The 14,999-nt window shown below is 33.7% G+C and overlaps 2 protein-coding genes across 2 annotated transcripts in view; one reads left to right on the plus strand and one right to left on the minus strand.

Moving 5' to 3' along the window:
• Positions 1-14,999, minus strand: part of LOC143071015 (uncharacterized) — an 87,912-nt gene that overhangs the window by 13,354 nt on the left and 59,559 nt on the right. The gene's annotated exons all lie outside the window — the stretch shown is intronic.
• Positions 3,338-14,937, plus strand: LOC143070970 (uncharacterized). The gene is made up of 11 exons (XM_076245071.1): positions 3,338-3,999; positions 4,155-4,315; positions 5,454-5,519; positions 6,626-6,694; positions 7,870-7,938; positions 8,918-8,968; positions 9,655-10,029; positions 12,465-12,590; positions 13,216-13,299; positions 14,256-14,439; positions 14,779-14,937. The coding sequence occupies exons 2-11, from the start codon at positions 4,265-4,267 to the stop codon at positions 14,874-14,876; spliced, it is 1,173 nt and encodes a 390-aa protein (XP_076101186.1). The 5' UTR covers positions 3,338-3,999; positions 4,155-4,264; the 3' UTR covers positions 14,877-14,937.

Genomic DNA, 14,999 nt, shown 5'->3' on the forward strand with positions numbered 1-14,999 from the left:
AAATATTATGCCAAATGGGGAATGTGTCAAAGAGACAACAACCCGACCATAGAACAGTACACATTCATGTATCTTTACAATACACCTTATCGCTAATCCAGGCTAACCTGGCTACGGCTTGAACTTTTGACTCATACATACATACATACATGTACTGTGGCCTCAGAGATATTTTGTTTTATGACGTCTAAATTTTATGGGAACCTGTATGATATCCAGTAATGGCAGACAAATAGCGATAAGGTGTATGCTATCTCTGACGTCTCACAGCTGTTTTGCCTAAAACCTACCACTAGGAACCCACAGCCCCTTATCCCCAGCTTGTCGGGCAAAACATAGTCGGTGCAAGATGGGCATTTTGTGTACTGTGGCCACAATCTTGTTTGTTGCATGTTTTATAGATTTAGTTGGCAGTTACTATATACATGTACGTGTATATAATTTAGACTAATAGCATTATAGTTGTTTGAATGTGCATGGATGTCACTAACAGATGGAGATTTTGTAAAGTTAAACACAACTGTAATCATGACTAAATTTTTAGGAACCTGCTTGTGACAATTTGCGACAATCAATGTGTTGTGAAAGTGAGACATATTGAATTTGATCCTAATTTCTGTTGACAGCAGCATCAACATTTATCAGTTATGTTAAGTCTGGTTTACACTTTTTTTTTCATAAATCGATAACTACAATGTTTATATGTTAAACTTTCATGAAGTTTTATGAAATTTGCACAGAAGCTCAATGTTCTCTCCGGGCTGTTTTTGTAATGCTGCACCATGACACTATAATAATTTAGTATATAACAGTCTGCTAAGGATGCAGAGCAAAATTTATTTCAATCTGACATCAATTTTGATTAAACGAAACAAATTATATCTGATACTGTATTTTTATTTATGACAATTGGCTACATGTAAATATCGATAATTATTGGATTGCAGTTATAAATTATCTATAATACTAAAATTACGATGTCCAATTTGTCAGCCGTCATCACGTAAAAACGACGAATCAAAGAATTCAACTTTATATACAACTAATATAGTACACAGGTGTAGATTAAAAATTACACCACTCCAGGCCCTTTTGTTTTCCACGTAATTAATATTGCCAATAATTAAGAAGTTCCAGGTCGAGTCCGATACCGATACCAATAGTATAATCACCTGTTACCTATTACCTTATCTGTACGTTCCGCATCTGACAGGCGCACCATGGCCACCAAACGGTGTATTCAGGATTAATATGCTATTTACACGGGTCATTATCACAGGGTTGACACTACTAAATTGTCAAATTGTTACCTATTGTAGTATTTTAATCCGTAAGACTTTCTAAGATAACAATACGAATACTAAAAATCTGGACTAAAAATAAGTTTCAATTTGTTAGCGGGCATGACGTAAAACAGCGAATCAAAGAATTCAACTTTATTTATATTTTACTAATATAGGACAATGCTGTTGATCAGACTACACGAAATACGTCGGACCGTCGGACAAATCCGGTGAATAATGGATCGGTCTGGTAAAATTTTGTTGAATTCCGGTCCGAATGTCCGGTGTTTTTTTTTCATGGAACATTCTAGCAAAATTGTTTAACGATCTCAAATTCATTTTCATCTTTATTATTCACCACAGCGATGTTTATTTTGTTCAACCGCTAGCTTTATGCCGAACATCGACAACCAGTAATGTGTAAATCCGGGTAAAAACATATCTGACTGTCAAAAACAACAATGGATGCCATCATTGGCACAACCGGAAATGTAAATAAAACCGGATCAGATTCTGGGAACGGATAAGGATAATTCCGGGTTTGCCGATTTAAATACAATAAATGAATAAAAATCCAAGCAGATCACAAAATTTAGCTATGAAATATAACCACAAGAATTGAAAACCAAAAGATATATGAAAAAGAAAGAAGAAACAGGAAATAATATTTTATACAGAAACTCTAAATTATGTTTAGTTCACAAACATTGTCAAAATCCAATAAAATGGGACATTACTCTTCACTGAAATGCATTCAAGCAATTGTGCACAACTTTCATAACAATATCCCCTCTTGTTACATCGTTTTGTTTTAATTTTTGCATTTCAGGGAGGAGTAGGACACAACAAAGTCATATGTTTGTTGTTTTTTGTCGGATAATATACAATTAGATGTAAAAAAAAATGGTCTTGTAAAATTTCATTCGGTCTGGTAAAGCTAGGATGCTTACCAGACCGAATGTCCTGTAAAAATAAAATTCATTCGCGTAGTCTGGTTGATTAAAAAATACTCCATTCCAGGACCTTTTGTTTTCCAAATAATTAATATTACCAATAATTGATAAGTTCCAGTTCGACGGGTTCAAACAGAAAGATTTGAAAGCAGAAAAAATTGTGTATCTTATAATCGGCATGACTTTATCAGATGACAGTACTAGTACTAAAATAAGGCTTGCGCATAGTTATATACTTTAATTCAGTCATGGACCCGCGATATCACGGGTGTGTTCTAGTTTATTACTAGTTAGATATAATTTTTCTGTCCTTTCGGGCAAATAAAGCATTAATATACATGAATGATATATATCACCAGCTGCGGTACACTGGGGACTCCACTGTATGTTTTTAGATGTAATAACCTGACACAAATGTTAATTTCTGGTCTATCAATAAAATATGTGTTTTTTATGATGCTTTTAATTTTATTGAATAGATTATTTGTTGCATGTTTGAGAGTTTTAATTCATAGAGTGACCTAACTCAGCATCATGTTTCCTATGTGCATGGATGATAGATATAAAAAAAGTGCCAAGACACACAGAAAGGTTTGTATCAACATTTATGAATATAAAAAAGGAGATGTGGTATAATTGCCATTGAGACAACTCTCCACAAGAGACCAAATGACATTGAATTTAACTATATACTTTCTACTTAAATTTAGTAAAAAAAAATCAGTATTTTACAGTTTTTACTTAAGCATAAAATTGAGAATGGAAATGGGGAATGTGTCAAAGAGACAACAACCCGACCAAATAAAAAACAACAGCAGAGGGTCACCAACAGGTCTTCAATGTAGCGAGAAATTCCCGCACCCGGAGGCGTCCTTCAGCTGGCCCCTAAACAAATATATACTAGTCCAGTGATAATGAACGCCATACTAATTTCCAAATTGTACACAAGAAACTAAAATTAAAATAATACAAGACTAACAAAGGCCAGAGGCTCCTGACTTGGGACAGGCGCAAAAATGCGGCGGGGTTAAACATGTTTGTGAGATCTCAACCCTCCCCCTATACCTCAGACCAATGTAGAAAAGTAAACGCATAACAATATGCACATTAAAATTCAGTTCAAGAGAAGTCCGAGTCTGATGTCAGAAGATGTAACCAAAGAAAATAAACAAAATGACAATAATACATAAATAACAACAGACTAATAGCAGTTAACTGACATGCCAGCTCCAGACTTCAATTAAACTGACTGAAAGGTTATGATTTCATCATATGAACATCAGACACAATCCTTCCCGTTAGGGGTTTAGTATCATACCATCATAACATATATGAGAAGAACATAACCCGTGTCATGCCAACAACTGTTTTTAGAATAAATGTGTTTAGTTCCGATGCAAAGACCTTATCAGTGACTCAATATTAACGCCAAAATATGCAATCTTTAATGACTTGACAACAGTATCGTAATTATATCCCTGCAGGAGCAGGCCCCCTCATTTCTGGATCTGCAACTAAACATACCATCATTATTTCATATTTATCCAAATTCTTACCTTAAACAACCAGACGTCACCCAAATGCTGAACTAAGCTTACCCATTGTAAAAACTGGTTTACAGTCTAAATATGATAGTTGTCTGTCTATATTCGACATGATTTCATCGGGAACAGTACAAAACCTTATTTTGAACCAAATGATACGAACAATAAAATTATCAATTACCTTTCAGCTACAACTTGATTGAATTGGGAATTTTACAGGTACAATTGAGAAAAAATATTTGTATTTTCTGATTTGGAATGTAGCCAATACTCTGCCCTAAGATAAAATCACTGATTTATTCTACATTTCTGTGCATTTTGTATACATTAAATTATTAAGAACTAATAACTGAATTCTGTTATATTTGTTTTAGGCACTAAAGCAGGAGCTAAAAAGGAGCTGAAGGACCGAACAGAAGCCCCTCATGATGTTGCTTCAGTGGCAGAAGCATCATCAAAGAGGGAAAGGACACAAACTGCCAGAATGGTTGAGTTCACTCACTCAACAGTTGAGAATTCTAGCAGTAAAGAAAAGGTATGAATAAATTGAAAGTAGTAGTACCATTAACATGATTAATGACACTTCCTTTGACATTTAGTATCGGAGAAGATGAAATTAATAATTTGCATCAAACACTTTACATTTTTAATGATGAATAAGTTGTTTCCTTTTTTGTTTGTTTTTATGCCACACCTACAATAGTAGAGGGGCATTATGTTTTCTGGTCTGTGCATCTGTTCATCCCACTTCAGGTTAAAGTTTTTGGTCAAAGCTGAAGTCCAATCAACTTAGGGACGACATCAAAAGATCAATGTAAGATAAAAAACTTAATTCAAATAGTTTGGGGGGGTGGGGGGTTGAACGGCTGCAAGATTTGGTTATCCGACATTGATTTTATCCATATGGGTCAATCAATTTTTCCCAAATTAAGTTAAGAAGGGGGTGGGGGGGGGGGGGGTCGGTGAAAAAACTATGTGAATTAAGTTTTTTTATCCTTCATTGAACTTTTGATGTCGTCCCTTATGTTGTGATGTGAGATGGGTGACTCAAGATCCTGGTGCTTACTTTGCAATGTTGTGTTGTGAGATGGGTGACTCAAGATCCTGGTGCTTACTTTGCAATGTTGTGTTGTGAGATGGGTGACTCAAGATCCTGGTGCTTACTTTGCAATGTTGTGTTGTGAGATGGGTGACTCAAGATCCTGGTGCTTACTTTGCAATATTGTGTTGTGAGATGGGTGGCTCAAGATCCTGGTGCTTACATTGCAATGTTGTGTTGTGAGTTGGGTGACTGTCAAGATATTTGTGCTTACTTTGCAATGATATGTAGTAAGAAGGGTGACTCAAAGATACATTTGTACTGGTGCTTACTTTGGTTGATTTGTCTATAATTTTATGACAAATGCTGACATGCCTGATCATTTTTAGATTGACAATATCATGTAATCTAGACTGTCCCTTTTATCAAGATGACAAATTTTTAATTGAATCTATCCCATAAGTCAATATGACTGACATCTGATTATTGAGACTACCTTACATAGTTGTCGTCATCAACCGGCATGTATAAATTGTATTTAAAATTGACTATAGAAAGCAACTGAAATTTTGAATCCTATTAATATTGGATGGTTTCAACTAGTATTATAGTTTGAAATTTCATTTTTTGACAGGAAACAGTAGAGACATCAAATGATTCAGCACCAGTGAAGAAAAACACACCAAAAAATTCTTCGACAGTGAGTGATGTACTTAATTTTGAACTTTTTTTATCATTATTTTATTTTTGCACATTTATTGATAGTACAAATGATATAGCCCTTACGCTAATGACTTTGACCAAGTATGTGATGCAAGTAGCCTTTTTTATTTAAAACTCTTCATATTTTTGATCAGCTTTGGATTTCCCAAACTAAACATTTTGTATGTTGTGAAAAATTCCACAAGAAGTGGTCTTTACTCATAAAAATAAGAGATGAGATATGATTGCCAATGAGACATCTCACTGCCACAAGGTAAAGCTGTTAATTCATTTGGTTAATATGAAGGCCATATGGTGACCTATAATTATACCACCGCTTTGAAAAAAGGGGGGATACTGTTTTACCTCTGTCTGTCCTTCCGTCAGTCTGTCAGTCCGTCCGTCCCATGAATATTTTTCGGCACATTTTTCTCGGGAACTGCACTACCAGGATTTCTGATATTTGGTTTCAGACTTGATACAAGTCAGCTTTACCGTGTGATGCGTTTTCAGATTCATCACTCGACAACTTCCTGTTTACTGAACACTTGTATTATTTTACACATGATAACTATGTTGAAAATTTTTGTCACATTTTTCTCAGGAACTACAATACAAGGATTTCTGAAATTGGGTTTCAGGGTTTATATAAGTCTGCAATACTGTGATGCTTTTTCAGATTCATCACTCGACAACTTCCTGTTTACCGAACACTTCTATGATTTTACATATGATAGCCAAGTTGAAAATTTTCGTCACATTTTTCTCAGGAATTACTTTACAAGGATTTCTGAAATTTGGTTTCAGGATTTATACAAGTCAGCTATACCGTGTAATGCGTTTTCAGATTCATCACTCAACAACTTCCTGTTTACCGAACACTTGCATATTTTTACACTATTAAAATTATCCACTTGCGGCGGGGGTATCATCAGTGAGCAGTACATTGTAGCTCGCAGTTTCACTTGTTGTTAATGTTTGTATCATTTTGGTCTTTTGTGGATAGTTGTCTCATTGGCAATCATACCACATCTTCTTTTTTATATTAAGCTGGATAAATTGCCCTTTTATTGTCATGTTTGTAGTAAAATTTCATTTTGACAGGAAACAGAAGGTACATCAAATGAATCAACACCTGTGAAGAAAAGCACAACAAAAAACTCTTCAAAAACAGTGAGTGATGTTTTATTGAATTTTGGAGTGTTTTTTTCTTTCATATTCTCATTTTGTTAAGCAAAGGGAGTTTGCTTTTCAGTTTCAAAATAATAAGCTTTTCAAAAAGTAGTTAATATAATAGGTGATTAATAAAGGAATCAAAAGAGCAACAAAAATAATATAGGCCAATGTGCTTTCGAGATATTAGCCATTGAAAGTTCGAAATTTTGTTGGGAAAATACTCTCTCTTGATTTTCCATAGCTTTATGGTTGACAAGTTTCAGTTCTCTAAAACAATTAAAAGATAAATAAACTTTTCTAAGACTTGCAGAAGGCTTTTCGTTAGGCCAAACAAAAATATATGTTAGTTTAAGGTTACATACTTCAAATAAATAGGGTAGGTTGGTCAGTATTTTCATTTTATTTTTTTGTCATGATTTTGAGTCATGTGGTTTCGTCTTTTAATGATCGAAGTTTGAACATGGGCAGAGTTACCCTAATATTTAATAATTGGATTATTTCCCTTTGATATTGGTTGGATAAAATGGCGGCAAAGTGTTTATTTCATCATATGAGTCTCAAATTTCTTTAAAACAGCTGTTATTTCATGATTGTGAACATTATGATGTATTAGGCAATTGATTTATACAATTGGCAACAATAACTTCACCTTTGACACAGCTCAGTTTATTTTTCACTTTACAACAGAAATAAAATGACTTAGGGTTGGCACTATAAAGTAGGGAAGGTAGAGTAACCGTAAACAGACATATACATGTATATATATTTTTTTTTACCTTATAGTCATGTTATAGATTGATTTTTAAAAAATGGGTGTCAATGGGCAATTTTTTTAGGGCATTCAAATGGATAAAACAAGAGGATTTAAAAAAATCAGACAAAAATCCTAACACATGACGAGTGAGCTAACACTTTATTTTCTCAATATTTCTGTTTTTCTGCTTTAGTTAAGTTCTATATGCAATTTGACAACACTTGAAAACTAAAAAAGTCCATATATGATCCGACTACACTATGTCTCATTATATCTCATTTTCATATTATTTGTAAATGATTTAAAGCAGCACAAATATCAAAGTTGAAAAACAACTAAAAATTGACATTGTCCCAGTTAAGTTATTGGTTTTGCTGTCATTCTCCTTTTGTTCTATATAGCTATTAAAACATTTTAGGTTAATCTAAAGAAGAAGAAGGGAAGCAGCCAAGAGAATAGTACCTCAAAAACCAATGAAAGTAAATCTGTAAGTCAAGTACATAATAAATTTTGATATGTACATTTACTCATCAAATACATTGATGTTCAGTTTTCACAAGGGATTACTTTTGTTTTCCTAAAAGAGGAAGCTGTAAAGGAATATATTCTTTTGTTTTCCCTCATATCACATCAATGAATTTTTGAAGCCAAAGTTAAACAGATTATTTAGATGTAAACTGTGATATGATGCTCAAATCAAGTACAGAAAGCCATCATTGCCAAACTGAGTCAAACCAAAACCCTGAAAATTGGTATTTGTGACTTCTCTTTAGCACATACCTTTGTAAGATTTAAGAATGAAAATTGGTCACACTTAAAAATTTAAGATTCAATATGGTATGAGTGCGAACAAGAAAACTCTCCATCCAAATCTCAATGTGTAAAAGTAACCATTATAGATCAAAGTATGGCCTTCAACACAGAGCCTTAAGTTTATATAAATATTTTCACATATATGCCATGTATACATGTAGCTACATTGTGCAATTTTTCAATAGTATATAAAAAAAGATGTGGTATGATTGCCAATGAGACAACTATCCACAAAAGACCAAAATGACACAGACATTAACAACTATAGGTCACCGTACGGCCTTCAACGATGAGCAAAGCCCATACCGCATAGTCAGCTATAAAAGGCCCCAATAAGACCATGTAAAACAATTAAAACGAGAAAACTAACGGCCTTATTTATGTAAAAAAATGAATGAAAAACAAATATGTAACACATAAACAAACGACAACCACTGACTATACAGGCTCTTGACTTGGGACAGGCACATACATAAATAATGTGGCGGGTTTAAACATGTTAGCGGGATGCCAACCCTACCCCTAACCTGGGACAGTGGTATAACAATACAACATAAGAACGAACTACATACTATATGAGGTAGTTAAGTGGATATCTTTCTATATTGTCATTTCCCCAAAAAAGTTTTATTTTTATTCATTTCTGTTGATAGGTGAAAAAAAGGAAAAGGAATGAAACTGTTGATACTGAAAGACCATCCACTGTGAGTAATTACCTTTTAGTAAAACTGATAGGGTCTTTTGTCAGTTATTGCATTCATTGTTGTAATTTGCCAAGCTACACCAATTGAATACTGCCTTTACCAAAAGCTCTGAGTCGGTTACTAGAAATAATTGATTATGAAGTGACAATTGTCCAAAACATGTTTTTTTTTACCACAAGGTTCAAAGTTATGTAGAATATAATGTTTTTATTTGGTCTGTCCATCAGCCATGGTGGGGGGGGGGGGGTGAGTTTTCTCTCAAAGGTTCTTTAATATATATCATATTTAATGAGATTTCAGGCTATAATATATATAAGACCAATTTCTTTTACATACTTTCTTTGAATCATGACAGTTAAATGTTCAATTTCAATTGTTCTAATTAAAGCTTGGCAATTCCCTTATCAACTGAATAGCCTAGCATTATTATCCTGATTATGTTAATAGAAATAGGTGAATGTTATTAGTTCTCCAATTCTAAAAATGCATCAACTTTGTCTTTAACTATTTTAAGAAAAGACATTAAAAGTTATTGAAGGATGATTCCTATGTCTTCAATGTACAATTATTGTTTTTTTTGTGTTTGTATTTTATAATGGGTTGTTAGACCAACATTAAAATGCCCCATTTTACTTGATGTTGCTGATTTTGTTTAGGGCTATATTTTTAAAATTTTATATTTTTAGAGCAAAGACTTATCACATGTTTCAGACATGTTGATGGAGTCTTTGCTTAAGGACTTAGAAGATGAAGACGACCAATTGGATCAAATTCAAGAAACATCAACCTTGAGTGTCATTGGTGAGGCTATCTCTATGTCAGTTGATGTGGATGGGAATGATTCGGATGATACAGGTGATGAACCTCTACCATGTTCATCCACTCCGGTCCACTCCAGACCAGAGCCACAAGAAGTCTTGAAACCCATGCCAAGGTATCCCAACAGTGAACATCAAGGGTGCAGCAAATGTGATCGTTTGGCTGTGACGGTTGAGAATCTGCAAAAACAGATTCTTGACCAGAACAACAACATGTACCAGCTGCATTTACGGCTTTACCAGGTATATATGCATGTAAATGACATTTTAATTGGTAGATAACAGTTGTACAATATTGTTTTATATTGTTTCATTGATACTAAATTCCACAATGAATATTAACTGCATTTTGTTATTTTTCTCTTATGTGGGGGAGATGTTTACTATAAGAAAAAAGATAATGCTGGGTGTTTTTTTTTAATCCATTCTTGACCAATAACAAGTGATCATTGTTTATACATGTACATCTGTGTGTGAATTAGTGGATAGGATTTGATAAAATTGCAGATGTCAAAGATTTTTTTAGTATCGCTCAGTAGTGCCAAGTATCAATTACCAAAATGATACTCGACTGATAGGTTTCCTGTTAGAATGTTGTTGCTTTCTTAAGTTTAAACAAAACATAATTTTAGCTCACCTGGCCCTTAAGTGAGCTTTTCCAATGACTTTGTGTCCGTCGTTGTAAACTTTTACAAAAATCTTCTCCTCTGAAACTACTGGCCCAAATGAAACCAAACTTGGCCACAATTATCATTGGGGTATCTAATTTTAAAAATGTGTCCGTGGACCCAGCCATCCAACCAAGATGGCTGCCACGGCTAAAAATAGAACATAGGAGTAAAATGCAGTTTTTGACTTATAACTCAAAAACCAAAGCATTTAGAGCAAATCTGACATGGGATTAAATTGTTTATCGGGTCAAGATCTATCTGCCCTGACATTTTCAGATGAATCGGGACAACCTGTTGGGTTGCTGTCCCTGAATTGGTAATTTTAAGGAAATTTAACTGTTTTTATGCCCCACCTACGATAGTAGAGGGGCATTATGTTTTCTGGTCTGTGCGTCCGTTCGTCCGTCTGTCTGTCTGTTCGTTCGTCTGTCTGTCCCGCTTCAGGTTAAAGTTTTTGGTCAAGGTAGTTTTTGATGAAGTTGAAGTCCAATCAACTTGAAACTTAGTACACATGTTCCTTATGATATGATCTTTCTAATTTTAAAGCCAAATTAAACTTTTGACTCCAATTGTACGGTCCACTGAACATAGAAAATGAAAGTGCATGTTTCAGGTTAAAGTTTTGGGTCAAGGTAGTTTTTGATGAAGTTGAAGTCCAATCAACTTGAAACTTAGTAAACATGTTCCCTATGATATTATCTTTCTAATTTTAATGCCTAATTATATTTTTTATCCAATTTCTCGGTCCATTGAACATGGAAAATGATAGTGCGAGTGGGGCATCCGTGTACTTTGGAAACATTCTTGTTGGTTATTATCTTGAATATTATTATAGATAGAGATAAACTGTACACTGCAATAATGTTCAGCAAAGTAAGATTAACAAATAAGTCAATATGATGATGACGGAAATGGTCAGTTGACCCCTTTAGAAGTTATTGCCTTTTATAGTCAATTTTTCACCCTTTTTTGTAAATCTTAGCAATCTTTTACAAAAATCTTCCCTGAAACTACTGGGCCAAATTAATCCAAACTTGACCACAATTATCTTTGGGGTATCTAGTTTATAAAATGTGTCCGGTGACCTGGCTGTCCAACCAAGATGGCCGCAACGGCTAAAAATATCTTGAATACTATTATAGATATACTAGATAGAGATATACTGTAAACTGAAATAATGTTCAGCATTGTAAGATTTACAAATAAGTCAACATGACTGAAATGGTCAATTGACCCCCTAAGGAGTAATTGTCAATTTTTATAAAATTTGTAAATTTTTACTAACATTTTCCACTGAAACTACTGGGCCAAGTTCATTATAGATAGAGATAATTGTAAGCAGCAAGAATGTTCAGTAAAGTAAGATGTACAAACACATCACCAAAACACAATTTTGTCATGAATCCATCTGCTTCCTTTGTTAAATATTCGCATAGACCAAGGTAATCGACACAGGCTTTTTAGAGCCTCTAGTTATTGAGACTTATGGGAAGTAAGGTCTTAATTGATATTAATAAAAATTAAGATACAATTCGAATGTTTGCGTTTAACTAGAATTCCTTCAAACAAATGTACATAATGGTTTACTTTTTAAAATTGTTATTTGAATGGAGAGTTGTCCCATTGCCACTCATACCACATCTTCCTAAATCTATAGATAAAGGATATACGAAAAAGAGCACATTTAAAGGCTTACACTTTGAGCTTATCATAGTCAATTCCAAAACTCTGTACCGTCAGAGTATGTTCATCAGCAGTTACCAAACAAATCTGAGAAATCACTATGTCCTGGTAAAAGTTGACAAGATTATATTTTTAGATAAGAGAAAATCGTTGCACCCTGTGTAAATCCTCAGAAAGTATTTGGGTTCCGTTTTGAGAATGTTTTTCCAAGCTAGTACTTGAGTATTGCTCGGTAAATCCATCACCAATTTGACATCCCTAGATTAAATGATTAAGATTTTCGACTGGACATAGCTTAACTTAACATATATATATATTTTACAGATGGAACAATATCAATATAATTCCCAGAGCCATAATACCCAGAATCAAAATGGTCAAAGCTACACCTCTCAGACCAATAATCAGACCAGTAATGTACAGGCCAATGAAATGCAGAGAATGTTAGTGGTATGTGAAAATATTAGCCTTACTATCCATTAGTGATGACATCAAAAGTTCAATGTAGGATAAAAAAAACTTTATTCATAGTTTTTTTTACTGAACTACCCTATCCCCACGTCAATTAATTTGTGAAGAATTGATCGACCAATTTAAAGTTATATATAAAATTGATGTCAATTAAACAAAACTTGCAGCAATTTTGACCCCCTTCCCCAAACTATTTGATTTAAGTTTATCCTCCGTCATTGATTTTTTGATGTCGTCCCTTATTTTACCAACACAGAAAATTCCAATTGGTTATGCTTATCAGAAACCAGCATACAGCTCTTAGTTTTAGGCTTGACATTGCTGAGTTCTGGTTTAAGATATTGACTTAATATTTCTAAAATGACAAGTTATAGATTAAGTTAGAATTTTGTTCCAATACAGTGAATTTTTAAAGGTAGGGGCCTAATTGTATTGCTAATAGAATGCTTTGAATTTTTATATACAAGATGTTTTAAGATTTGGTGTCATTGAATTCTTTGACAATTTACATTTTTTAGCACTTGTTCAATGTGTACCCCCTGACATTGCACCCATTTTCAAAATAAAAAAAATACCCTTATGTATCATTCTTTATCACTTTTAGACTCCAAAGTCACCATCTCAACTACGTTCGACAGAAAGATGTGAGCCTGTCCCAACTCAAGTTCTCTATAATGGATTTACAAAGGTAATCTAGTATATATTATGCATCATGACTGTTTATTCTTTCTTTAAACATAACTTTTCATTTCAGATCTAAATTTAACTTACATTAACAAAGTTTAAAAGAGGGACGAAAGATACCAAAGGGACAGTCAAACTCATAAATCTAAAACAAACTGACAAGGCCATGGCTAAAAATGAAAAAGACAAACAAACAACAGCACACACGACACAACATAGAAAACTAAAGAATAAACAACACGAACCCCACCAAAAAACTAGGGGTGATCTCAGGTGTTCTGGAAGGGTAAAATGCTACTCTCCAGTGTTACTACCAATCTTTCCCTTGCTTTTGGATTAAATAGCAATTTTATTTGTATTTTGTCTTTTTCATCCAGGTCTTTTCAGATTTACTGACACTTATGAATTTGTACATGTGAAAGTACAATACATATTGAGTATTCAATTTTAAAATTTTCTTATAGTTTTTCAGTGACAGAAAAGCAGTACCTCTCCAGTAACCATGTATGTGTTGCTTATTAATATAAAAATGTAACACTGCATAGTGACTGGACAGGTTAATCAATGCAACAAAGAAAATAGATGAAACAACAAAAGGTCGTTTGATATTCCAGCAAGTAAATGATTAGCAAGAGATTTTGTATTTTTCAAATTCAATGTGGGAAGAAAATTTTTCATTCATAGAACATATATGTACATTTCACTGAAAAAAACACGACCAATCTTTTGTGAATGAAATGGAACTAATAGTAGATCCCTTCAAAATTATTTAACTTGCACATTGTGAGATTAGAAAACTGACCCAATATGTTTTATCATGGCCAATGTAGTGATACTGAAAATGAAAGCCAGTTCAGATCAAAGATACAATGTACTTTTGGATAATAAAATGATAACTGCCAACTTGAAAGTTCTTTATTCAGTATAATATACATATTTAATATAATTTTCTGTTGACAGGCCCAACTGAACCATGACTTGCCTGGACGTGGTTGGAAACAGGATAGTAAGTGGCTCTTAAGGCGTATGTTCACAACTGAGGAACTTAAGGGCCACTCTATAACTGGGCATCATGGTTCAAAAAAGAAAACCAACAATGTTCGACCACCTCTTGAGGACAAGTCAAAATTGAGGGTACTTTATGGTAAGATACATGCATGTATTTAAGGCAGTTATATTGTTTATTTTAATGGTACTATAAATATCTCTAAAAAAAAATCCGTTAAGAATGTATGAGGAGAAAATGTGGTATAATGGCCTATGAGACAACTATCTGCCATAATGACCAGATGACTCACTGTTTGACCTTCAACAGTTGGAAAATCCTTACTGTTTAATAAATAAAGTATGATGTAAAAGATTGAAAAAAATCTAGTGAAGAAAACGTGGATGTTACCTGCTCTGTAAAATTGACCCTGGAAACAAATACATTATATAAAACTGAAATGTTTTGAAGCTTAATAAAATTATTATTTCTTTGTAGACATAATTATTGAGAAATATCCTGGGAGGTTGGTAACGGACATCAACTTAGTACTGGCTGATGTGGTTAAGCCATCTGCACCAGGAATGGCGGAGTGACTGAAATAAACTTGACAAATGCAATAAAGGATTGTCTTGAGACAAAATTTTTGCTGACCAATACTGTTTTGTTATTTTTCTACAGTATTCACTCATACAGTAAAAAAATGTTTGTGGATAGAC

The sequence above is a fragment of the Mytilus galloprovincialis genome, chromosome 1 (assembly GCF_965363235.1).
Source record: "Mytilus galloprovincialis chromosome 1, xbMytGall1.hap1.1, whole genome shotgun sequence".
NCBI lineage: Eukaryota > Metazoa > Mollusca > Bivalvia > Mytilida > Mytilidae > Mytilus > Mytilus galloprovincialis.

Coding starts and splice junctions, on each gene's coding strand:
- LOC143070970 (XM_076245071.1), top strand. CDS start 4,265: ATGGTTGAGTTCACTCACTCAACAGTTGAGAATTCTAGCAGTAAAGAA. Junction 4,316..5,453: donor ATTCTAGCAGTAAAGAAAAG/GTATGAATAAAT, acceptor ATTTTTTGACAG/GAAACAGTAGAGACATCAAA. Junction 7,939..8,917: donor AAACCAATGAAAGTAAATCT/GTAAGTCAAGTA, acceptor TTCTGTTGATAG/GTGAAAAAAAGGAAAAGGAA.